The 27,321-nt window shown below is 45.8% G+C and overlaps 1 protein-coding gene across 1 annotated transcript; it reads left to right on the forward strand.

The window, feature by feature from the left end:
• The first annotated feature begins 21,910 nt into the window (after nucleotides 1-21,910).
• Nucleotides 21,911-26,414, forward strand: LOC134525153 (zinc finger protein 239-like). Its single transcript, XM_063355733.1, has 2 exons — nucleotides 21,911-22,171; nucleotides 22,680-26,414. Exon 2 carries the CDS (start codon nucleotides 22,691-22,693, stop codon nucleotides 23,678-23,680), a length of 990 nt encoding a protein of 329 aa, XP_063211803.1. The 5' UTR covers nucleotides 21,911-22,171; nucleotides 22,680-22,690; the 3' UTR covers nucleotides 23,681-26,414.
• Nucleotides 26,415-27,321: the final 907 nt, after the last annotated feature.

The raw sequence follows: 27,321 nt of genomic DNA on the forward strand, positions 1-27,321 counted from the left end.
TTCCAAATATCTGGAGGAAGACAACATGCTAAGACTACAGGAGGTATCGCAAGTTCACTTGTTGGTAGGGAAACTGATAATGGGACTGAAGGATTGATATGCTTCTGGCACTCTGCAAATGGGACTTCATAAAGAAAAGGACAATAGTCCCAAAATAATCTAGAATAAGTATCAGAGACTGTTCTTGAGCTGTCCCACAGTGAAGAAAGCTGCCAGACAACCAGATGAATAGAAAGCCATTGTTTCCCATAACTAGGTGGGGTTTTTATTAAAGTATCAATATTTGGTACTTTTCTTGTCTTTATCTCTCCGCACCTGCTACAACCCTACCCAACAGTCTCTCATTCTTCTTGTCACCTCCTCTACCTTTTTTATACCTTCCTGCACAAAACAGGGCCAGAGACACACTCAGGTCAGCGAGGTACTGCTCTCCAGAGCACTGACAACAGTATTCGTGTTGCCTGTGACCAAACAGCGGAATTACTCACTCAGCACAGCCCTGATCAGGGATCCTTCTTGCAGGTACTAGTGCCATTGGTGATATGGCAGCCGACTTCACCAAGGAGGAGTTCTGGACAAAAGAGCATCTCTAAACTCCAACGCAACACCCATCTCAGCAGGGGCAAAATCCTTCTTTAGGGACTTGACACACACGGCAGCTCTGCTCTGATACTTTACTAGAAACAGCACTGTTCCCTTCTAGGCATTGAAATTTGATTTGCACTGATTGGTTGCCTGATGTTGGGCAACTACCGGGTTGGTGTTGGGGTTTTTTGGGGTTTTTTTGTTTTTTTTTAAAAAAAAAACCAAAAGCTTAAGGGAAAACAAAAAATAAATGACTGCAGGACTGAAGCAGTAAGATCTGAGCAGAGTCACACAAGTTAATCATAGAAGACCGAGGTGGAGGAAAACATAAAATCCCCACCTCTAATAGGCCTTGAGCAAGCTATTTACAGTTTGTCAGAATAATAGCGCTAAAGCGGTGGGAGCACTTGTATTTACAAATAGATTTCTCTAGAAGTTGCCAACCATTGAGTTCCTCTAACTTAAAATGGAATGCAAATAGATAAGCGTGATCTTAGACTCCCACTTGCTTCACACAGCTAAAACCAGGATGTTTTAATAGACTTTTCCTTTGGAAGCAGACCATAAAGAGGTTTTCCTGCCTGCAGAACTCCAACATTTTGAGCATGGAATGAATTCCAGCCCTTTCCTTGCATAGATATTTGGTTGTTAGTTTTTTTTTCTTAATGTACCTTGGAGAGGCAGATGGACATGATGCAAGATACTAAACCTCCAATCCTAGGACAGCTGTCAGAGAAGCTCTCATCTCCTCCAGATTACCTTTCACTTATCTACACGCTGTCCAGTCCCCAACATCAAGTACACCTGCACAGGCCACAGACTCCAAGTTCACCAGGAGAGCACGTGTGGTATGCTCTTCCCTATTCTTGGGCACCGCAAAGCTCTCCAGTATGCCTGGCAAGCTATCAGGTATTGCCCCACACACCCTTTTACATCATTGCCAGAGCACTGCAAGGAAGAAAGAGGGACAAGAAGCATTCTAGACACCCTCCAACATGGGCAAGAAGCGCCCAAGCCCCACCCTCACCTAGGAATAAGTGTATTTTTAGCATCACAGATGCTTTTCAGAACTGTGTTAAGTGTTCGGGAGGATAGGAGAAGACTTCTGCCTTTCACTCTCACTTAGTTGTAAGGAGAGAGAGGTAACCCAAAAATAGGAAGAATGATGGTTTCTCGTGCTCCTCTATATCAACACTTTCTCCAGTCCCCAGTACACCTCCAGTTCAGAGGTATTTCAGGACTTCATCCTCAAGTTCAGTTTGGAACCAACAAATACATCAGAGAACACCAACACAAAAGGATGTAGCTCACCTTAGGTTTGCTACAAAATGCTTCTGAGCATGCCAGCTACAAACAGAAACATCATATACAAACTCCCTCCCAACGGGCGAAAATCCTACCTAAGCCCTCAAATAAGAGATTCCTCCTACCTGGTCTAGGTTGCAGAAGTGGCAGACTTAGCTGTGTTTTCTTTTTCAGGAGTTTCCAAAGACAGAAATGTAAGGAGATGCCTAGATGCAGGGAAAGGGGAAGACAGAAGAAAAGCAGGAGCCAGGGAAGGCACATACATTAAAGTAACTCAACTTCAGTTCAGGTATCAAAGGCTAAGCACTAGTGCTCTTTTATAAAGGACAGAAGCTCAGCAAAGATTCATTTTGAAAAAATGCAACATTTTAATATTGAACATCTTAAAAAAACCAACAACACCGAAATACAAACTTTAACCATTGCTTTGAAGAGGTGATTCTGCTTCTAAGCAAAATTAAATTAAACATCCAAGAAATTATGAACGGTACCCCAGAGTTTCCATAGAATGTTAGCAGCTCTTATTGGAGGTCTTAAGTCTAGAGCCACATGACTCTCATACAACTGATGGAAAACAAACACCAAACATCTCAGTACAAGAATGCCCTCAATTTGGCTTTAATGAACATCCTACTGAGTGGAGACTAATACAAAACCCTACGTAATAAGAACCAGTGTGTGATGTTCACAGTGTGTATTCACACACAGAAAGAGAGTCATACCTGATCCCACAGAGTTTTATCTTTGGACCAGAATATGGTATCATTGCACTGTCACCAACAAGGTGACTTGTTAAGAGTAGTGTTTCCCATTCTTAAAATCTAAATCATATTTTAGTAATTACTAACAGTGCATCCTTTTAACAAGGCATCATCAAAAACTCACAAAACCAACAACCCACAAACAGAACATCAGTTCAAGAGAAAGACTGTTTGGCAAAGGCACAAGCCCCAAAGTTTCTTTATCCAGCAGCTCTTCAAAGGTAAATCATAGTTAGATTTTTTGCACTTTTGAAGCTCAAAGGCTCCGACACTGCTACTAGCCTGTGACACTGACAGAAACAAGGAGGCAGAAAGGACTAACACTTCTTAAAACCCTGCACTTACTAGCCTTAATAGGCCCCATATCGGAGTCCTGCAGAAACAGCAAAAAAAAAAAATAAATTTTTCCCCCTGTAGACTTCCCAAGATGGTGCATCTGAGTTTCTCAGTGTTCCTCCCCAAACACTAATTATTTACCCAAGTCCCACCCGCAACGAACTAACACATAACAGTCAACAACATGCAATAATCCAAATCGGACATGACAGAATATCTAAAACCAGACTCAAGTGAGTTCACCCTTGAACAAAAGAACAAGTGTCCTATAAATCAATTTGGCTTTTCCTCATAAACTCTTAGTAAGCAAGACAGACCTGAATGGTAGTATTTTGTTGGGGTTGGGGGAGGAGTGTTTATTTGTTTTAGCAAAAAGCAGAAAATATTTTTCATAGTTTTAGTAGTGATGCTGGCCTAAGAATCAACTACGGTCACCTAATTTAAAGCATTCCTAAATGAAGGAAGCTTTTGCAAATGGATGCTGGGAAGACACGTGCAGTTATACTGAACACATTTACATAAGCATATTTCTTACCTCTATATGAATCAGACTTAATAGGAGTTGCCTAAAGCATCCCTGATGATTTTATAATTAGCTTCAGCTCACTAGGAGAGGTCCAATTGCCCAGGTACATATTAAAGACATATCAGGTAGAAAAATATGCTTAAGTTTTCTGCGTTATCTTATATATGGATGTTGTGCTTAACTACACCACTGGTAATAACAATCTCTTGAGCTGCCTCGACAAAATAGATTACTGACCAAAACATCTGCATGCTGCAACGAATGAATGGGCAGTGGATTTGATCAGCTCCTGTTTGCTGATGCATCTTGAGGCATGTATCTTTCCAAGTCTGAGTGTACGGTCAGCATCTTCACAGCTACTACAATTTCAACATTACAACACAGAGATTACATGTTTGAGTTAGAAAACAGTACAAAACAGTAGCCACATTTGCTTACACTGGATATATTCACAGCTGATCAAGTTGTAGAAGCTCCAGGAGAGACTGGGAGCTGAGCAGTAGGCAGAATTGAAGGAGCAAATGACTGGGATAACAGACTGGCATTTTCAGGGAGGAGACTCCTGGGATTAAGAAGAGGAAAAGAAAGAGATGCCATTGCAGCTGCCTGCCGTCCTAGCAGAAGTCCTAAGCTATAGATGTTTGAATTAATGAGATCATTGCCTGGAAGGAGTATATTCAGTTGTTTCTGAATTTCTTGCAGGACCTGCAGCTGACTTTGTTGATTCAGAAGGAGCAAATCCATATTTTCCCTCATTTTCTTCACTGTACAAAGAGAAGAGAATATTAATGCTTGCTATGTAAAAAATACTTTGCATGGCAATTTAGAAGCCATTTTATACTTACACTCTTCAAGAAGAAAATTCAAGTAATCCTCCTCACGTTTTTCTGCACCACACCTTTGCTCTTCTTTAGGATGCAGAGATTCAGAATCGTTTGCATCTAAAAGGAAGATGGTGTAAATCAAGAGCCCACTTTATCTCCAATTGCTAGGGCAGCATTTTAAATATGCTTTTACACAATGAAAACGCAGCTCAGTAACAATCCTTCCTCTCATCCATATTTTAAACTTAAAACTTCATGCAAGTCACATGTTGGCCCAAACTAAGCCAAACCAGAACAAAGACCAGGCAGATACAGCTGCCCGGAAACATATCAAGATACCTTCCTCTTGCTTCTTCCATACTTTGAAGTGTAAATATGTAAACCTCTTTGAAATCATATCAGATACAGAAACCAGGTTTCATTCCTAATCCACACATTGCAAAGCCAATGTGGCATATGTCTGATCATAAAAGTAATTTTATTATGGACCTTCAATTACAGTGATGCAGTAGCTATAGTTACTCCAGAATAAGTTTGCACACTTTCTTTTGAAGCAGGTATAGTATTAGATTGATCTGATATTAATTACTGGCCAACTGCCAGGGTAAAAATGAGATTTTTTTTTTTCTTATGAATTATAAACTCTCGCACTTAAAAAACCTATTAAAAGCCCTTGGGGAAAAAAAAAAAGCATTAGGAGTGTAAGGTCTCATCTTTACAGCTCATTAGCAGAGTTAGTAGGCCACCTCTCTGTATCTATGGACTGAGAGGTCTCAAACCCTATCTTAGGAATTCAGTTTTGCCATTTCATTATAATTTCATTATTATTTCCACTGTTAAGATGAAAGGCTCTCCTGCTCAGAAATTTTTTTCAGGAGGAATAACAAAACAAATAATAATTAAAAAAAACAAAACCAGAAAAACCTCACACACAAAGTACGTTCTTCTCATGTGGCCTCCTGTCTTAATTGCCCTGCTGTTACATGATCTGTACTTTATCTGTTGGTCAAGACCTCAACACCCAGAACAATTTTATGGGCGGCTAGGCAAGATGCAAGATTAAAAATGAAAACATTTTTGACCAAGTATAAAGGGACTGACCACAGAAAGATACAGCAACAGAAAAAAAACCCCACAATGTCAGTTTTTAGAATCATAGAATCATTTAGGTTGGAAAAGACCCTTGGGATCCCACATTCCTTGGGATCATTGAGTCCAACCATCAACTCCACTCTACAAAGTTCTCCCTTACACCGCATCCCTTAACACCACATCTAAACGAGTCTTAAACACATCCAGGGATGGTGACTCCACCACCTCCCTGGGCAGCCTATTCCAGTGTCTAACCACTCTTTCAGTGAAGAATTTTTTCCTAATGTCCAGCCTAAACCTACCCTGCTGCAGCTTGAACCCATTCCTTCTTGTTCTATCACTAATTACCTGTGAGAAGAGACCAGCACCAACCTCTCTACAATGTCCTTCACCCCAGCTTCTGGTCATTACAAGAACATGGAACATTACAAAATCCAGAAAACCCTCTACTTTAAAGAATCACCTTGCCTGACAGCTATGCTAAGAGTAGTATGGAGGGATAGCCAGCAGACACTTCCCACTGTAGAAAACGGAAAGCTGCTCATTTAATATCCACTTATTAGAAAAATTAGGTGCTGGAGATTACCAAGGCCCTGATTCTCAGTCTGATTCACAGTCTAAGTTCCTTACACTTCCCTAAACTTAATATTTTGTTGGCTAAGCACTTCTGAAGATCTAGGGCTAGACATCAGGCAACACTATGAAGCAGTAATTAGGGGGATCCGAGAGCTTTGCAGAGTCTAAGGTCCCAGGCAGCCTTCACAGAATCATAGAATGGTTTATGTTTGAAGGGACCCTAAAGATCATCTAGTTCCAAACCCCCTGCCATGGACAAGGACACCTCCCACTAGACCAGATTTCATGACAAAGCCTAAATTTCAACCTTGGCATTTTCAAGGCACTTCTTAAATGACAGAGATAAATATATATTATATGGGAAGGTAAAAAACCAAACAAACAATAAAACCCCCAAAACCCAAGCAAACAAAAAGACCCCCACTCATATCCACAGCAAGGAGGGGGAAGTGTTCATGAATAAATGGAGACCACAATATGGAGGCCCTGTGACTCTGTACAGCTTGAAACAAAACTCAACAGATTTTAATTCAGTTACCTGCTGTGTGTTCACTGGGTGTCTCTCTAAAATGAATCCGTTGATGGTCGATGAAGTTTGAGCACAGACGGAAGCTATTTCCGCACTCGGTACACCTATAGGGTTTCTCATCCATATGGACTCTCTGATGCTGGAAGAGAGCTGCGCTTCCACTGAAGCTTTTCCTGCACGTGGTGCAGGAAAAGGCTTTCTTTTTTGCATGGGTCTTCCGGTGAGAGATAAGGTTTGAGGCACGGCTAAAGGTTTTCTCACATTCCTTGCACTTGTAAGGCCTCTCCCCTGTATGGATTCTCTGGTGCACCACCAGGTTGGCCTTCCTGCTAAAGCTCTTCCCACATACTACACACTCAAACATTTTTTCTCTCGTGTGGGTTTGCAGGTGGTTCAGGAGCCTGGAGCTCCCATTAAAGCCCTTCCCACATTCTGTACACTGGCAGGGTTTCTCTTCTGTGTGTGGTTTCTGTCCGCCAGCGATGGGGGCGAGTTTCCTGGAGCCTCTTTTTTGGTGAGGGGGTTTATCACAGGCTGCACTCTGCTTCCTTTGCAGACTGGCTGCCCCCCACTCTGGGCTGTGGGCTTCAGGTAGCTGAAGCAGGACATCTTCTTTAAGGCCTCCTGGGATGCCTCCATCTTCCTCACTGCAAGCCAGAACGCAGTCCCCTGATGAGAAAGAACAACGTGACAGTCCTCCTTCCCTAAAACAGATCAGGTGCTCCTTGTAAAATAACTGAATTTCTCAGGCCTAGCATCAACTTGAACCAGATTCCTCTTTCCCAAAGAGGAAGTGAAATGATGAAGACAGAGATGAGAAGATAAAGAAAAAAGTGGCACAGGGAAAGGAAAGCTAAAATACCTACCTCTTCCCTCCCCTCCCCACTCCCTTGTTCTTCCTCCTCTCAGTGAATGGCAAAGGAAGACTGCCAAAATGAAGGCAGGAAAAGGAACATGGTGAAACATCTTACCCATCACAAATATCTACTTTTAGCTATTTGTTCCTGCAGACTTTAATCAAAAGCCTTCCAGCCTGATGAATTAGCACTAAAAATTTGTTTTAAAGCTGTGTGTTTGTGTGGGGGTGGTTCAACACAAGTCCCCTTAACCTTCATTAGACAAGATCAACAGGGAGATTTAGGTTTTTTCTCACTTGTGTTAGTTAATATTTGCTGAAAAATTGTAAATTATTTCTTTTACAGGTCTGCACATCAGGTTTTTTTCCCTAATTATCACAAGATATTATAGGGATAATTATTATAGGGATACTGTATATTCATGCATCAGAAGTCAAAGAAGTTAGTAATAATTAATTAGCAATTACTTAATTTTTTAATCAATAATAACCTATCTCTTTCATATCTAGATCTAGCTTTCCTTGTAGTGACAGGCTAAATAAAATGCATTACAAGGAATCTCACAGGAAACATCCAAACGTAGCCCTTTCTTTCCTAAAGAACGTGATCTGTTATTTCACAAATGAGTATGTATGATCATGCACTCCATGGTAAGCTTTGGTTATCTTACTCTGCTGACCAAATTTTATATTTACATCAGTTCAGTGTTAATAGAATTATAAATATCATCTGACGCACATTTATCCAAGCTTCATTTTTGCAGTTTTGTTAAGATGTTTACTATTAATTCAAATAGAGGTCTCGGGTATTAGTATCTGTGATTTAGCATTAAAATATTCAGCTACTTACACCACATATACTTCCATTTAACACATCAAGTTTGACTATTCCACTAACAAAAAGAACCAGGCTTTCTACATTCAAGGTAAAACTCTGCAGTGCTATTTTAGTCCTACCTCTATGACACAAAAGAATAAAATTCCTAACTACCATGCTCTTGAAGAGACAAAATGCTCTCTATTTACATGGCCACAACTGCCAAGATCTAAACACCAGTGATTTAAAACACCCCAAAGCCAAAACACATACTGTGGGAGGGGGTTGCTCATCTCTTACCTCAAGGAACTACACCCTAGAGGTAGCTTTCTCCCAGCTGGATGAAGAAGACCCCTCACCCTACAACCAAGCAGCTAATTATTCCCAGAGGCCCATGCAGAGACTCCAGGTCTCCAATAGTGAAATGGGAACTGAACAACCCTGCATTCCCATCCAGAGCTAGTGCTGGGGAGTCATGCTTTTCGGGTGCAGCTGTGGAACTCCCTCAGACTTTCTTTACCCATGAGAAAGCCTGAAAAAGAGAAGTGTGCCATCTTTCCCTCACTTCAAGTGAACTGTACTGTCCTATTTTAAAACAGCAGCTAGAAACCCAGAGCAGAAAGAAACACAAAATACCACTGACGACCTTGCCCCAGCCTAGCATGCCATACCATCCTAGCAACCCAGAACAGAGCAGCCAGCTGAGAAGGAACACAATACCCCCAGCACCACTTGGTGGAGCCTCATGCTTCCCTCCACGATTTAACTAACAGAGTTCACATCTCACCTGCAATGTCCCTTTTCACAGGCTCCTGGAGAAGGGAGAGTACAGACTCCATTACTGGCTCCAGCTAGACAACAAGAGGAGAGAAGACCTGAATGTAAAACCTTCCCCACCCAGATGGGAGGGGAAGGGGTAGGGGTAGATACAGCTGCAGTGCATTTTTAAAATGGCCGTACCCACAGGCTGCCTAAAAGGGGCAAACCTACACATGCTATTGAACACCACCTGACCAGGGAGATGACAGCCTGCTAGGAAGACCTGAAGTTTGGTGACTTGCAAGGGGGAGAGCTTAATCAAGAAACCAGTGTGATATAAAGTGGTGATATCCTTTTTACAGGCCTCAGTCTCCCTTGTAGCACCAACAAGCCTCGTCTGAAGGCCTGCATCGACTGCTGGCACAGATCCCCTCAGCCTCAACACCTCACACTTCTTCCCAACCTTTAATACACCCCCGCCCGCTTACAGCTTCCCTTGTCCCTCCAGAGCCGCCCCGACCCTCCCTGAGAGCCTCCGAGCAGCACTTCACCTTACCCCGGGCCTGCTTGTGAGGTGGCTGCCGCCCCGGGCCCATACCTTCCCGCCCACGGACTCCCAAGCCGGCTGCTGTGCCAGGGGCTCAGCCTTTGCTCCTCCCTGGGCCTGCTGTTGGCTCCCCCTGGCGAAGGGAAGGCAACGACCGGTCCCGGAGGAAGCGCTGTGCCCCAGCCCACCCCTCCCGCATGGGGCCGAAAGACCGGGCCATGGAGGGGTGAGGCGGGGCGGCGGGCCCGGCCACGGGCCGGTAGGGCTGCTCCCCGGCCCCGGCAGCCTCGGGGCCGCCTCCTCCGCTGCTTGCCGCCCCGCCAGGGCTGCCGATCCCCCGTCCTTCGCCTGCCGAGCCGCCCTGGGGAAGCGCTGTCCCCGCGGGCGGAGGTTAACGGCCGCCGGGCGGGACGCCCCGGGCACCCCCCGCTATCGACACGCCCTCAAAATACGGAGGGGGCTTTTCCTTAATTGCCCCATGGTGGGCGCCCCGTGCTCCCTTGTGACTTCGTGGTTCCATTTGCTTGGACTCTGGCCGCGTTCACTGGTGGGGGTTCGCCCGTCCCTCACGGCGGGGGGGCTGCGAGAGGGAGGCTGTGACTGACGCCCCGCACGGCACAGAGGGTAAGGGATGCTCCGCGCCCTCGCTGAGGATGGGCTGGCTTTTCTCCACGGGCTTCCGTGCCTGGTGGGGTGCAGCCTGGCACGGTGAGAAGGGAAGGCAGGCGAAGAGGAAGACCTGCTCCATCATGACAGAGGACACGCAGCAGCTGCCACGGCAAAGAGAGGGCCCGAAAGCCCAAGAGCTCAGAAACAACAGGCGTGGAGGTCACCCTTGCATGTGGGGCTTCAGGAACTAACCACCCGGCAGCGCCTCTCCCCTGCCCTCGGGCTCCCTTACCGGCACGCAGGAGCTCCGGGTGAGGAGACGTGCTGGAAGGCCTCGCCGCCCTGAGCCTTAGTCACACCTCCCCAGCAGCACGCGCTTCCTCCAAAATGTGCCCAGATGGGTGGTGTTTTACCGACTTGGCCATGCTGCAGATGTACCGCTGCAGGCTCGCAGCAGAGAAAAATAGAAGCAACTGTGTGGCTCTGCTCCTTCCCTTCCCAGGTTCCCCAGGTACGGAGCTTCGCCCGCAGTTTTTCCACAAGCTGGCCTTTTCCACATACAATCATAGAATGGTTTGGGTTGGAAGGGACCTTTACAGATCATCTAGTTCCAACCCCCCTGCCATGGGCAGGGACACCTCCCACTTGACCAGGCTGCTCAAAGCCCCATCCAGCCTGGCCTTGAACACTTCCAGGGATGGGGTATCCACAGCCTCCCTGGGCAACCTGTTCCAGTGTCTCACCACCCTCACAGTAAAGAATTTCTTCCTAATATCTAATCTAAATCTCCCCTCTTTCGGTTTAAAGCTGTTACCCCTCATCTTATCTCTACACCTGCTGATAAAGAGTCCATCTCTCCTGTAGGCCCCCTTAGGTACGGGAAGGCCGCTATAAGGTCTCCCTGGAGCCTTCTCTTCTCCAGGCTGAACAACCCCAACTCTCTCAGTCTGTCCTCATAGGAGAGTTGCTCCAGCCCTCTGATCATCTTTGTGGCCCTCTTCTGGACCCGTTCCAATAGGTCCATGTCCTTCCTGTGCTGAGGGCTCCAGAGCTCGACGCAGTACTCCAGGTGGGGTCTCACAAGAGCAGAGTAGAGAGATAGAATCACCTCCCTCGACCTGCTGGCCACACTTCTTTCGATGCAGGCCAGTATGCAGTTGGCTTTCTGGGCTGCGAGTGCACATCACCAACATGTGCTGAGCTTCTCATCCACCAACACTCCCAAGTCCCTCTCAGGGCTGCTCTCAATCCATTATCTGCCCAGCCTGTCTTTGTGCCCGGGATTGCCATGAGCCAGGCGCAGGACCTTGCATTTCGCCTGGTTGAACTTCATGAGGTTTGCGTGGGCCCACCTCTCAAGCCTGTCCTAGCAGCCTGTCCTGACATGCCTGGATGGCATCCCTTCCCTCCAGTGTGTGCACCACATCACACAGCTTAGTGTCATCATCAAACTTGCTGAGGGTGCACTCAATACCACTGTCCATGTCGCCGACAAAGATGTTAAACAGCACCTGTCCGACTACCGATGCGTCAGGAATGACACTCATCACTGGTTTCCACTTGGACATCGAGCCATTGACCGCAACTCTTTGAGTGCAGCCATCCAGCCAATTCCTTATCCACTGAAAGGTCCATCCATCAAATCCATGTCTTTCCAATTTAGAGACCAGGATGTCATGCAGGACAGTGTCAAATAAGTCCAGGTAAATGACATCAGTTGCTCTCCCCTTATCTACCAATGCTGTAGCCCCATTGTAGAAGGCCACCAAATTTGTCAGGCATTTGTCAGACATCTTAAATTGCACCATAGTTATGCTTCCCCATTCACTGACCTTCATTTCTGTACCATCTGCACACAGATCAAGCGCTCAGTGAACAAGGTGGGCTGCATCTTTCCATTTGAATGTGGAAACAAAATATTCTCCACACACATGTTAAAACAGAATATTCTGTTCGCTTTTGACGGCTGTTCCATTCCAAAACGTGGTTAAAGTCTGTCAAAGCCGATAGATTCCAAAAAAGTATTTCGCTTTTGTTAAAACAGATTTTAGAGAAAGAAATATTTGCTGTAAAAACTCTCTTTACCTAAGAGTCAAATAAAATCACATAACTCCAAAAATTAAGTTAAAACATAAAATATCTTTGTATTTTCTTGCAAAGGCCACAAGAGTTAGACATCACTCCCTTCCTACCACATCTCTTACTCCCCTCATCTTCAGTGAAGAAAATAAGGAATTCTCCCAGGAGGCGCCAGTTCACCCTCACTCTCAAAGCAGAGGTTCAGAGGACGACTAAATCTTGCTGTCAGTCCTTCTTTCCTCTGGAGGAGCCTTTTCTTCCCTTACAGTTCCACCTTCTTTCTTTCTAAAAGGTGAACACCTACTAGGGGAGAAATAAAGCAGCCAGCATCTAAGTGGAGATCATGACTGACCTAACAGAGAACCGTCCCGAGAGTGACCTGCAAATAATTATGGCCATAATAATCCTCCAAGCACAACCACCACAGACTCTCCTGCTGTAACCTTGTCCTGGGTTGAGTGACACAGGACTAACTTCTCTTCTAATGCTTGGGAAAACTGCACTTTTAGAAGACTCTAGTGTCTGAATTTGTGAAAATGTTTACTTCATAGCCAGCTAGGCTATGTGGCATTCAAGGTCTCGGTGTTTTCGAGCCTTGCCAGGTGCAGGGATGAGGAGGAGCTAGACCTGGGCACTTCACCCAGGCTGGCCAGCAGGATTATTTCGTACCATGAACATCACATTCAATATAAATTAGAAAGTTTGCTGCGTAGTTGCTCTCTCCCTTGATGGTGGTGGTCCAGAGAACTCCTTGCCCCGGTGCCAGACCCCTGAGCCCTTCCCTTCCTACTTGCAGTGTCCAACATTTGCTGTCTGCTGCTGGATGTGCACAGCTTCCTGCTGATAGAATTGGCTGAGTATAATCCTTGTATATCTTATATCGGGATTAATACTGGTTCTTTAGTATTATTGTTAATTATTTAGTCTTATTTATTAAATCTATTTATATTTCAACCCTCATGTTTCCATGTTTTCCCTGGTTCCCCTTCACGGTTGGGGAGGGGTCATCGGGTGACAGAATAATTGTCTAAACAACAATAAATTGTTGGGTTTTCTCAAACCATAACAAACCAACAAACTGTTATATTTCTACCCACATAAAGCTTAAAACAATGTCAAGGGAAAGACCCATGTATTTGCTCTTCGCTTACACAAAGCTTAAATAGACAACAGAGACAAAACTGTGTTACAGCTCATTCTCTTCCCCAATGAAAAGCCAAAATGGTTGCTTTTCCATCTCTGCTGTGCAGAGCTACTTGGAATGCGCAGGTGCCCAGGATCTCAGTGGCATCTGTCAGGTCACCAGGGGATAACAAATTTATCAGCTTGAGTATTATGTACAGTCCTTTCTTTCCTTAAATGAAGAAGCAGAAGGTATGTCCAAAATAATTCTTTCCTCTCTTACCTCTCTTAAAATTCAGTGGTTGTCTAATTTTAGCTATAATGTACGAAAAAACCCAGCAGGTGGAGATCTACTATTGTACTATATTTATATTACAATAGCTTCTAGGTGACCTTGTACTGGACTGAGACATGACTGTACTTTGGTATCGTACAAATACAAAATGAAATGTTATTTGCTGCCACAACCAACTTGCAGTCTAGAGTAGCATTAACACAATTCCCTCAAATGGAAAGCAGTTTCATATATAATAAACTCAAGCATGATTTATTGCATGTTTTCACCATTTTGTAATTAAATATGGCCCAAATTTCAGCTTTCCAAAATCCAGGACAAAAAAAGGCTCACCATATTCCCAAGGAAACTAAGAAATTACACAAAGCATGGCTATACACAGTATGACTTTTTGAATAACTGAGGAAGCCAAGAACACTACTTAAAAACACTTGAAAAATTGTAATGCACAAATAATTGCAAAAGCATCAAAGGAGTTCAAGATTAGGTTTAAAGCATGATTCGCCACATCTATTTTTACTCCACGCGTTTTGGTTTTGGTAGTATATTGTAGAGGCATTTTGGAGTTTGGCAAGCTTCCACGTTTTGAGGATTTTCTTGTTTTTTAAGGAAGAATAATGAAGTGAATTTCTCAAATGCAAAGGATTTGATTTTTGGTGATTGTAAACCATTCTTACAGGATAGGAGAATCCAGAAAAGACTTCACAAGCTCCAATAGGGATGCTGGGCTGAAATGGCTAACATAACGCACAGAAACATGAACCAGAAAACATTGCATAAAACCAAAGATACTCAAAATATTCACCCCGTATTTGTCACTCAGGCAATTACTAGGGCACTAACAGATTAGCTACTGGGTTTGAAGAAAGAACTAATACAAACAAGTTCATTGGCATGTATTAAACAAGAAGCCAAACTATCACAGTCATCCTTTCTGCCCACTCAACTTCCCCCTCCCCCAAAGCCCTGTGGCACTTAATTTGCTGGTACCCCCCTAAAATCTATAGAAAAGTTAATAAATAAAGGACATCAGAACCTTGCAGGCTTGAATAAACTTTAGCAGCCGGAAGAGGGTGAAAATGCAGAAAGAGGGAAATTCTGCCTTCAAGGAACAAGGAGTGAGGCTGGGAGATTGTGTGGCTACATGGCGGGGGGGTGGGGGGAGGTGTCTTTAAAAGCCTCAGGGAGCGTTCCCAGCACCAATGGACAGATACTTCCTTCTACGAGCAAGTCCTGACCCACCAGAAACTTTGGGACAGCCAATCTGTGCGTTTTGTGCGTGGTACAACAGACACAGGAGTTACTTCAACACACGCACTCTGTAAATCAATAGCACTTCATTAGCTTAACTAAGTAGACAAACTAATAAAAAACCCTTCCCCAACAAATCGAGTCACTAAACTTTGATTTAGCAGAAATTTAACACGAAATACAACAGCAGATAACATTTGTGTTAAGGAGTGATTGCACTCAAAAGCAGAGATTTTCCATTTTAAACGGAAGACATTTAAATGGCTTCAGAAGTATAAAAGAGTAACAGGTTCAGACGGGGGCATCTTTAACCCACGTGGGAAACAATTTGGCTCCACGGCAAAACAGGTTGAAAAGTCTGATTTAATATCCTCCAAATCTGCCACCACCTGGGCGGTCTGGGAAACAGCATTTCAGCCAAATGCAGGCTGACATCGCTCTCTGTCTCACCAGGGCTGGCAGAAAAAAAAAAACGCTGAAGCCATGGGATAATTCCGAAATCTCCCAACTGAAAAGCCAGAGGGTTCTGAAAACATCTCTGGTAAATTCTGAAAAGCCAGGCAGGATTTTCCCCTGCATTGAAAACATTAAGTCAGGCATTTCAGAGGTTTCTAGAAGTCATCCGGTGTCCCAGGTAAATCTCAGTGGGACCTGGGGATCTAAAGCCTTTACAATCCCTTGGCTTCTCAGCATCCCGTGCCTACCGTGTATTTCCTGAGACCAGGGTATAGTTTGATTTATAAACTGCATGAGTAAAAGGAGCACGAAGACCAGAAAACGACTCCTTTGCCAACCTGCCAGTAAAGAAGTCAGTAAATGGATTTAGAGTCAAACAAAAGAGCCTCTTCTTTTGTGCTTAGAGAAAGTGAATGAAAGGTGAATTATTGGAAACTACCCCTGATTTTGGTGTAGCCATTATGATGACTCAGGAGACAAAGGATCAGAGACAGTGTAGATGATAATGCAGTGCTGAAGCCACACTCTGGTCCAACGAAGCCTTGATCCGAAGCAGTGACATATCTTCATTTGCACCTGCATCCTGGTGCATGTAACTCACTTGCAAAGATAAATATGTGCCATGACACATATGTTTATATATAAAAATAGCATTGTGCTCTTAGCATTAATCCAGCAGATGCATCCCCATTTCACGTTATCTGGAGAAAAATGCCTGCTTCTCCAGATAATGTTTATGCAAAGTTTGCTCATTCCTAAATAATCAACTTCTTCTGGCTGAATTGGCACCAAAGTACAGGAGAGAGAGGGAGTTCCTGCTCTAAACTGGTATTTAAAGACACCATATAAAGCCTGACCTTCACCACCCATTCATTCTCTTTATTCAACAAAAAGGGCAAGTAGGATTCAGTTCCAGGTTCTCCAGTGAAGACAGAAGCCCTTAAATCCAAGTGCCAACACACACTACAGTAGTTACATGCAAATACATTTGAACCCACAGACCTGCCTACGGAAGTATCAGTGCACCATCCACCTGTGCTCAGCTACATTAGGATCTGCTCACAGTTTAGATAAGAAATCAACTGAGGATTTTAGAAGTACCTACAGATGGGCAAATACCAGTGTCACTGCTCTGGGACTCGCTCTCCAGGACTATAGCGCTATTGACAGATGCTACAAATCTCACACATAGAAAAGGCACAGATTGATACACTAATAATAACATTCATATCCACAAATAAGAGAAATGTTTTGGGATGCTCCCTCCAGGCTCTGGAGTGTCAGCTTCATTTCCCTGCCCTGCGAGGCGTAAACTGTGTAGTGCCAGACCCACTCATGCTTAACCGTCTCCCATTTGTTGACTGGTGCAACTAGACTTTAGTCTCTGTTCCGTGGTCAGGTATTAGTAAAAATCACATTTCCTTACCTCCTAGGGAAGAGATAACTTGTCTAAGATTGTGAATATGACTCATCTAAGACTGTGAAGTGTTTTATCTTCTGCACAGGAACGTCCATATTCCAGGAGCAAAGTGGAGCGGAGCAAGGACAAGGACCAACAAAAAAATCACTTAATGTATCTGGTGCAAAGTGTTCATAGCCTGTGAGATCAAAAATAATAAGGTGCCTGTACAGCCGGCAATCATTTACTAGCTACATGTGTCCATAACGGTATCAGCTAAACTCTGGATGCGAAAACTGAACCCAGGCACAAGAAAGATTCCATTATCAAGATTGTGGATGACAAGATTATTATTGTGTGGAAGACTCCACATTTCAAACAGCACGGGATGATACTGACTAGTTACACATTTTTCATTCCACCTTATGGTAAGGAGCAATTGTTCCTGCTCCTCTGTGTGAAGTACAAATTATGTGCCTGACACATGGGTTTGTTTAAAGAGGAGTACGCACTTCAATCCAAACAGATTTAAAGGCTAATACCACAAGGTGGATGGAGGTTTCTCAGCTAGGGTGCCTTCTGCAGCAACAAATACAAAACACTATGCACAGATGAGCAACATCTGTATAGAACCATGAAATAGCTACATCAGTAGCCATCAGGCACAGCAGTTTCTGCAAACCAACACAGGGCAAAAGGTGGGTATAAGTCCGGGACAAAACTGGAAGTAACAGCAAAGTAGTAGCAGTAACCAGCTAGTACATCTGGACAGATAGGACCATGACAAAATAAAAAAAGTGCTGAAAAAGCCTCAACCCTCATCTCACTTCAAAGTCCCAAGGAGACAAAGCGTCTAAGTCTACAGAGAATCAACAGGACACCTTCCAATGAAACCAGGAGAGAAGGAAATTCTCTGTAAACACAACAAAGAAAAGAGAAACCAGTTTGAAGACCATTATTCTTCACAGTCTGTAAGACTGGGAGAGCCACAGCTGAATGTAGTTGATGGCCAGAAACCTGTGATGGATCATACCCTGGGAACCATAGCAAACCACCACAGACCGGTATACATGACACGGTATGAATTGCTAAAAGGAAAGACAGAGAAATCCACGCAGCCTTTCAAAGGAGGAGGAGAGGATGGAAGAACCTGGGGAGCTATCAACAAGCCAGTGTCTGTGACCCAGTCCTTCTGTAAGACTTTATCTTAATAACAAGACAGTTTGGTTTGGTAACTAGAAGGCTGCTTGTTATTTGTCCACATATCAGAGGACACGGAGCACTTGACATGGGACAGAATCTGGGAAGGAAGCAGTGTGATAACACGAGCAGCCAGCCAAGTTGTTAATAAATGTTTTCTTTGTGGTTCTGGTTTGGTTTTTTTTTAAAATAGAAATATTTAATGTGCATTTTTTTTAAAAATCTGAGCGTGTTTTTTCCCCAGTTAAGCCTGTTTAAATTACACATGAAAAGATGGCCGTCCATTTTAAAGCCCACATTTACAGTAACCTGTAAAAATAATTTGGCCTATATTACATTAAAAAATAAACTGAAGCACAGTATACCTGTTGCCAAGGTGTTAAAGAAAATCGAGCACGAACTTAGACAATATTAAAGCCAGAAAGCTTGGTTTTCCCATTCCAATCTGAATAATCATTAGGTGTGAAATTTATTACAATTATCTTAATTTTTCTTAAAATTTTTCCTAAAATTTTTTTGAAAACAGTTTCCTAAGCTTTGTTTAATAAATATCTCAACTTTAAACATAAAGCATTTCTTAGATGTATTCATCATATTTCACTTACAAGAAAAATTGAAAATTCTAGGTTTTTCCTTTCCACTGTTCCAATTCCACAAACATCAAGTCTGGAATAAACACAGGAATTATTTAATAAATATGAGGTGTAATTCAACAGTTTACAAAATCATGACATTAAAAATTTATGTGGGTTAAATAAATAATGAAACGCATGTTAACTCATAGAACTACTTGTGTGTATATGTTGTGTATTCTCCTCGATAACAAAAAAAAAGGGTTATTTTGTGGAAAGTTTAGTCTTAGTTTTAGATTTCTTAAACTTAAGTTCAGCAAGCAATGAGAATCAATCTTTCCTTTAGGGAAGAAAACCTTCTAAAAGCATGCCTACAAAATATGATTAACATCGCTTACTTAATTCAAATTTGCTCACTTGGTGATTTAAACTATGATTAAAATCCTTATTATAAATTATTTTGGTATGAATTAAACTACTATAAATTATTCACAACAAACCATCCTGCTGTCATCCTCCAGCCCTTTATTGCAGCTATTCTGATGATGCTCACCTCCGTGAGTATTATGTTTCAAAGCTTTTAGCACTGCGTCCCTGGCCATCTTCCCAGCTTTTCCTTACCCAATGAGTGACTGGTTTGATTTCCATTTCCTTCAGCCACACCACTCCAAAGATATGGAAGTACTTCTTCTGAGCGACAGAAAAAAACACATTCCCAAACAACTACAGGTCCTCTTTCGTACCCACTTCCTTTGTGCGTCCTGTGAGGTTGATGTTGTCCTGTCCTAGGATCAGCATCTTCTTTTGCTTTGCCATGTAAATATTAACATAACTTTCCTCTGTGCTGTGCTCATACAGCTGCCTTATTGACCATTTGATTCCAGGTTCCGTCTTCCCTACCTGGGATTATTTTCCAGGCATGCAGCCCGAGTATCCAGCAGATCTCCAGCTTGTGGAGAACAGGCTGGACACAACCGCTACCAGGTTCTTCCCGATAACTGTTTGCTCCTTAAAATTTATTTTTTAAGATTTTAAGCTGTGCTCCCTCACAGCCCCTGTGAAAGAGTTCAGCAAAGGCTTTCTCCTCCTCCAGCTGACTATACCGGGCACTCTGCGGGTATGTAGTTCACTGATCCTTCCTCTTGTTTTTCCACCTCGTTGAACACATTATCTTATTTACACAACTTAATTTCTTCTCTTGCAATGGCTAATTCTCCTGGTCAACAACGCTTACCTCAATGAAGCAACATTTGGGTATAAGGTCAGCAGAACAGTTACTAGACAGAGCCGTTTAAAAAGGACTGGGAATAAATCAGAAAACAATTTGGCATGCACGGTGGGGACAGCGGAACTGTTTTCCCACTGTATCAGGTCAGAAGGAAAAGTTGTGGTAAGCCTGTTCAAGGGCACCAAAGCAAAATAAAAGTCTTTTGTTTCTTCTGCTTTGAGTAACCGTGGAAAACACTAGCATTTAACTCCAATTATTTAACAATCATAGTCAACGTTTTAATGAATATTCATGTCAGTATTTAAGCATATGGAGACAAGCATCACTTCAGGTTCTGCAAACCTTTGCAACCCGAGCCAAAAATAAATGTGTTCTGTCCTCTTGGTTGACTCAGTACTTCCAAATGAGGTGACTCAACTGCATGAAAGTCTCATGAAAATCTAGGCTTCTCTCTTACCTTTTGGTAAATCCAAAATTTTTAATTTTTTTTTCCCATTCCTTTCATCAAAACAGCCGCTGTTCCTCATTTATCAAGTAGTTTGGGAATGCGTCAGGTGCTGGAATTTGGGAATCATAGGATGGTTTTGATACAGGAGCTGGTGATACAGTAGCCTTGAACAGCACAAACTGCTGGGGTGGAAGGCCCCTCAGGCCTTACTGATACCAAGTTAAAAAGAACATATGGTTCTCTCCTTACTGGAATAATGTAGCTAAGTTTGAAACGCTTTGTAAGTGGATGAGTTAGACATCTGCTGGGTTTAGTTGGATAAAAGGAAGCCTTGAGACACTGCATCCTTGAGTAGAACAGATAGGGAGAGATGCTAGAATAAGCTAGTTTTGTGAAAACATGAGTGGCAAACTAAGCCAAAAGACCAACTGAGTATGCGCGAAGGCCAAGTTCAATCAGCGGACATGGTGAGGAAGACTATTGACGACCACCAGAGGACCCTGGAAGACCACAAATGCATGCGGAAGACCACCACGCAATGGATGCACATGCGTCCGGCACATTTACATACAGTAATGAGTTTTAGGTGATACTATGAGTATGTTAATCATTTCCAGGAAATGTAATGAATATGTATATTCTGATTGCTCATAACCTTTGTAGTTGAGCAACTCGGTGTGTGCACTAGGCAGAGTGATCCCCTGTGTGTCCAGCGCTGCAATAAAGCATGCCTGCTTTCTAATATTCCAAAATTGAGTGTTAGAGAGTCTTTAATTGCCAGCTTACAGTAACAGTTTGGGTTGGAAGGGACCTTTGAAGACCATCTAGTCCAACCCCCTGCCCTGGGCAGGGACACCTCCCACTAGACCAGGCTGCTCAAAGCCCCATCCAGCCTGGCCTTGAACACTTCCAGGGATGGGGCATTCACAGCTTCCCTGGCAACCTGTTCCAGTGTCTCACCACCCGCACAGTAAAGAATTTCTTCCTTATGTCCAATGGCAATCTACACTCTTTCAGTTTAAAACCGTTGTCCCTTGCTCTATCACTACAGGCCTTGGTAAAAAGTCTTTCTTTTAAGCCCCCTTTATATATTGAAGGGCCACAATGAGGTCTCCCCGGAGCCTCCTCTTTATTCTGGAGCCGCAATAGAGAACTGCGAGGGAGGGATGGGAGACAGCCGTGACACAAAGCCACGCCAGGGAGCGTTCGGTGAAGGGGACAACTGCGGCCGCAGGAGACTGGTGGCGGCTGGAAGCAGCTCGTCAGGGCAGCACAGCAGCGGGCACGCTCACGGCAGCGGGCAGGATGCGGGAACTGGCAGCCCCGGCGGGGCGAGGGCCGGCCAGCTGAGGCGGCCCACCACACCTCGGTCCTTTTTGCTCCCGACTGCCCCGCGGTCTCCGACCGACCGAGCGCGGCCGCCGGGGCTGCACCCCTAGGGCCAGACCCAGCCGTGTGACCCCCGGCGGGCATGGCGCCCGGCCACAGACCCGCTCCCACCCCTCCTCCTTCCTTCCGAGCCCCTCAGTGGGGCCAGGACGCGGGGCCAAGCCCACGCCGCGGGGGCAGGCAGGGACGAGCTGGGGGGAGCGCCCGGCGGCGGGGCAGGCCGGCGGCCACCCCCCGGGGGCAGCCGGGAGGTGAGCCCCGGCTGGGGAGCGGCAGGGGAGGGACTCCACCGGCGGCTGAGCCCAGCCCCGCCGCCGGGCCGGGCCTCGCCTTGCCGCGGCCTCCCGCGGCCCCCGCGCCCGCCCAGGGGGGATCCCTCCGCCCGCCGCGGCGGAGGGCAGGGCGGGCCGGGGCCGGAAGGGTTACAACCATAGAGGCCGGCCGGCCGCCTGCCAGGAGCCGCAGGAAGTGCTGGCGGGGCCGGTGCGGCGCGGGGAACTTCCCCTCCCCGCGGCCGCTGGCCGCGCCGCGCCCAGTCGGGGCTGCGCCCGGCGCCCCCCTCCGCCCCGCCCGGGCCGGGCCGGGGCTGGGGCCGCGCCGCCAGGCGGAGGTGAGGCGGGCACGGCGGGTCGCCGGCCCCGGGCGGGGGCAGCTGAGGGACTCGGGGCGGGGCTGCGGGGGTTGCTTTTCGCCCTCAGCATCGCCGCCGGTGCTGCTGCCGCGGGAGGGCGGCGGGGGATCGGGAGCGCCGGCCGGGCGGTGCCGCCAGGGCCCGCCGCCGCCTGCCGGCCTCCTCCGGCAGCTCCTTCCCCGGCCCAGCGCCTCGGCCTCCAGTGCCCTGGCACAGCCCCCCTCAGGCGGGGGGCGAGCGGGAGGGGGAAGCTGCCGGCCGTGTCGGTCGGGGGTGACAGCCAGGGGGGATGGAGCCGGTCCCGGCGCCTTCGCCGCCTCTCCCCTGGCGGTGGCGGAGCCGGGAGGGACTGTGCGGGGGGAGGGAGCACCTGGCCGGGGACCCTGAGTGGGGTGGCTACCGTGGCCAGATTGGGTGGTGAAGAAGGGAGTGAAAGGTGTTGGTTGTGTCTGGACTCTGTGTCTGAACTGTACTTCTGTCCCGGCAGGTGATGGGAGCATGAGTGAGAATGAGGGGGATCTCCAGCGAGATGGGCTCCCAGAGGCAGCCAAACCCTGCGGGGCCATTTCGGACTTTTTCATAAGGGAAGTTTCTCCTCATGGTTGCGACCAGGAAGTGTCCTGTCCGAGGCCGGACCTTCTCTCCCCGGAGACGGAGCCAGAGAAGACTTCTCGCTGCAGCTTTCGGAAGCGGAAGGAGACAGCGGTGCCCCAGCGAGCATTCATGGGAGAGAAGCCCTACATCTGCATCGAGTGCGGGCAGAGCTTCAACCGCAGCTCCGACTTGATCCGACACCAGAGGATCCATACAGGGGAGAAGCCGTACATGTGCGCTGACTGCGGCAAGAGCTTCAGCCGCCGCTCCCACCTCATCCAGCACCAGCGCGTCCACACGGGTGAGCGGCCCTACCAATGTAAGGACTGCGGGAAGAGCTTCAGCCAGAGCACCCACCTGGTGCAGCACCAGCGCAACCACACTGGCGAGAGGCCTTATGTCTGTGCCAAGTGCGGGAGGAACTTCTACCAGAACTCAGGCCTGCTCCGCCATGCCAACTTTCACACGGGCGAGAAACCCTACAAGTGCCCGCAGTGCGGGAAGCGCTTCAGCGACAGCTCCAACCTCATTGCCCACCAGCGGCTCCACACAGGCGAGAAGCCCTACAAGTGTGCTGACTGCAACAAGTGCTTCAGTGAGAGCTCTAAGCTGGTCATCCACCGGCGTGTCCACACAGGTGAGAAGCCATACTTGTGCCCTGACTGCGGAAAGAGTTTCAGCCAGCGCTCACACCTTGTCCAGCACCGTCGCACCCACACTGGGGAGAAGCCCTACAAGTGTGCCGAGTGCGGGACCTGCTTCAGTGACAACTCCACCCTCATCCGTCACCGTCGTATCCACACTGGGGAGAAACCTTTCAAGTGCTCCCACTGTGGGAAGAGCTTCAGTCGCAACTCCTACTTAGTCTCACACCAGCGGATGCATGTGTGGTAGGCAGCATGGTCTGGGGTGATCAAGGATGCAGCTCCTGGTCCAGGCCTGTCCAAAATGTGCCTGAGGGGCAAAAGGGTAGACAAGGGTGTGATTATAGGCACCTGGATTATAGGCAGCTGGCCAGAGTAATGCCTTTGGCCCATGTTGCCCTTTTCAGTCACCTCCTCCTCCTAATGCACCTTGGGCACAGACAGAAAGTGAGCAGTGGTTGCAGTGGGTAGTTCTGCATCCCAAGGCCCTGTCATCCTCTTTGCCTGGTACTAGAATCGGATGCCATCTGCCACATGGCTAAGGTGCAGATAGTTTGTCCCACCTCCCTGTGAGAGGTGTCTGCCTGGGAGCCTGAGGAGAGAATGCACAACATCAGGTCACACGATGAAAAGCTGCTTGGTCATGCAACATATGCAAGTGTCGTCATGTCAAGGGAAATAAGATGGGAGATGGGGTCTTTAAGGGGCTTTGTTCTGCTTGCAGCTGAAATGTTGTGACCTTTATAATATTGCAGAGGTCTATGGAAGCTCACTGTGCTTGTGGTCTAAGCCAGCTCTGTGTCTCCTACAGCAGTCAGGAAGGTCAAAGCTAAGTAAAACGTACTGCTGAGAGGGTGGAGACTCTGCATTATCCATATACAGTGTGTGGGCCAACTTGAAGCACAGGCAAAGACCACTTGAGTCTGCTTGTAAAATGAAAGTGTGGGCATACCCTGAACCAGAGAAGGAAGGCTTGCCTGCAAAGGTTTTCTGCAAATGCTGCTTGGATGGTAGGAATGAGGGAGCTGCGGGATAGCGACATGGCCTGTTCTGAAATCTCGGAACTGGTGGGTAACCGATGTAGAAAACTATCATACCTGGAGGCTTAAAAAAAAAATAATCAGAATTATACTTGCTGCTTCTATGACTATGGTACTCAACTTGACAGGTGTATGAAGGTCGCCTGTGAGTTTGTATGGGTAGCCTTCTGCAGAATTCGGATTCACAGATAGGTTTCAAGTGGGCTGGTGTAAGATGTGTCGCAAAATAGGACAGAACAACGGTGTACTAGGACTTACCTGATTCCATATCAGTATTTCTCAAGTCCCATTTTGACCTCTGTGTGTGTTTGTGCATGTGTGTAAATAACATCTATATGTATTCACATATGTATGAACTAGCTTTTATACTATGTGTATCTTCACACATGTGAGCGATCATGCGTGCACACACCATGGAAGTTGTCAAAATGTCCAGCTGTGACCCTACACCATAACAGTACTTCTCAAAATGATAAACATACTATATATACTAGAATTTCTCAACAAGAAGCTGGGAGAAATAGGTTTTGTACCAAAACATCTGCGTTTTCACATCAGGACATTGTTTTACACTGATTACTTTGTGTGTGTGTGTAAGATCTGGAATGGAGTTGTTTTATTTATATATCTATATAAAAATGTGTGGCCCTATGGTTGCGAGGAATGATTTCCTAAAGTCACTCAGCATAGTGCTCTCCCCCTCATTTTACACAGGTACATATCGGTGGCAGTTATAGGATGTACCCCCCTCATGGTTTTAACTACAAGGAATCGCAGTGCAACAATTTACATGGTTTGTATTTTTGACTGTTTTGGTGCGATCATTTTAGTGATGATACCGTTTGGTGTGCTTATCCAGCACTGCTGGAGCTTAGAAAAGATTTCTGGTTTTGCTATGTACCTTACTAATCCTGCAACTGGCTCCATGGCTTCAGTAGGTCTCTGGAAAAAGGAATGCAGACTGAAGCCAGTGAAAAGACTGGAGCCGTGGTGGAGAAGAGATGAAGGAAATAAAGATGCTAAGAAGATCCATGGATTTGAGCAGCTGCTGGCCAGGGATGCTTGTCCACAGAACTTGCTACTCTCCAAGAGATTGCAGGGGTCCTTTCTGCAAGCCCCAAGCCACTTCTTGACACTCAACTGCTGATAAAATGTTATTTTCATATAGTTTAATAAAAAGGAGCTGTAGGGGGAGCATGAAATTGTTTGCAGCTCCTAGAGGAACAAGGCACCTTTATGTGCAGCTGCTCAGGGAAGTAGAAGGAGCTTTCAGAAATAGGGTGGGCTTTGTTTACACAGGAACCAAAGCCTTCGTTTGCAAATGCACATTTTTGCTTTTAGCTTTGTGTTTGTTGTTTGGGGTTTTTTATGAACAGCTTCAAACCAATGACTTCTTGATTTCTGTTCCATTACTGGAAAGTGGTTTGGAAGTGTAACTAACGGTCATCTAATTGGTTCCAGAAGCATCAAGATTTTCATTTGCTAGCAGACTTTCGGAAGGGATACTACAGCTCTCAGTTGGTAGACTCATTTTTAACTGAATTAAAAGGTTATTCTGCGGTGCAGCTGTAGAACTGATCAATTTGTGTGGGTCTGTCTCATTCCAGTTTAAATTTCCTAAAGGAAATCTACAGCACTAAAACTAACCGTTTGGCTGGGAAGCCCTGTTTGCCAGGGAAGAACATCTTGTGAATGCAGCTTTTCTTTTGGCAATCTGAACTGAGTCGCTGTAGCAGATCAATGAAATCAAACCCAGGTCTGCACATAGCTGAGCTCAACTCAGAAGGAAAGACTCACATCGAGATTCTGGTTTGAGAAGCCAGCTGCCCCTGAATATGCCTTCGCAGCAGTCCTCAGAGCATTTCTTTTCCTTTCTACATGCTTTGTGAAGTGCTGTGTGTACTTAACAGTGCTCTGTAAATTAAAAGGATTGACGTGCGTTTATTTCTAAGATCTTTATGAACTTCTTTAAAACCGTATGCCAAATAAAAGTGGCCTTAGGGTTCACAGCACATTGCCAGTGCAGTAGTCTTAGTGGCTAGGATTGGATTGCTCACCAGTGTAAGCACATTTCTGGAGTTCCTTTCCACAGCCGCTGTTAGTTTTCACTGTTCAGTGTCACTTGGCTGAAATAATTCACTTCCCCTAGCTTGTCTGCCTTTTACTGTTTGTGGTCATCTAGCTAGAGAGGAGAATCTGGGCACCATCCTTCCTTTGCTGTTACAGAAGTTACAGGATATGTTCCTCTTCTTCCAGGGATTTAATTTCTTTGTGGGCAGCACAAACTCATGAGCCAAACTTATAAGACAGAGGTATGGGCATGTGCAAAAAGCGAAGAACCGGAAGGTTTACTTTCACAGCAGCTAGCTCACAGACTTCTCTAGCAGCTGTCTCCTCCCTCAGGATCACAGCGGGAGACTACTGGAAAAAGCAAAAGGTAATTAGCTACTATCATTTCAGCAGACCATCCCTAGCACACCCCGTCCCAGACCCGTGGTCGCCAGCTGGTGCCCAGATCCTCCTGTCCTCCTGCCAGCTGAGGGAGCTCTGTAGAATACTGTAAATTCCTGTTGTGCTAATGGTGCTTAGATACTACAGTGATACTATGGCACTTTAGAAATAACTAAGATAGACAAATGGATGAATGATGTCTCTGAAATAAAGTTTTTCACCCTAGTGTTCTTTGTTTTCCCATCTCCTCTTCTTTCTTTCTCCGCAGAGTGACCTCCGGAGCGTCACAGTTTCTTTGCCCCTGGCAGATTTGGAAATACATGTGTCATCCTTCACAGAGGGGTGACTGTTCCTTAACACAACTGCTGTGCAATGCAAATAAGAATCCAGAGGTGAGGGG

The sequence above is a fragment of the Chroicocephalus ridibundus genome, chromosome 1, assembly GCF_963924245.1.
Source record: "Chroicocephalus ridibundus chromosome 1, bChrRid1.1, whole genome shotgun sequence".
NCBI lineage: Eukaryota > Metazoa > Chordata > Aves > Charadriiformes > Laridae > Chroicocephalus > Chroicocephalus ridibundus.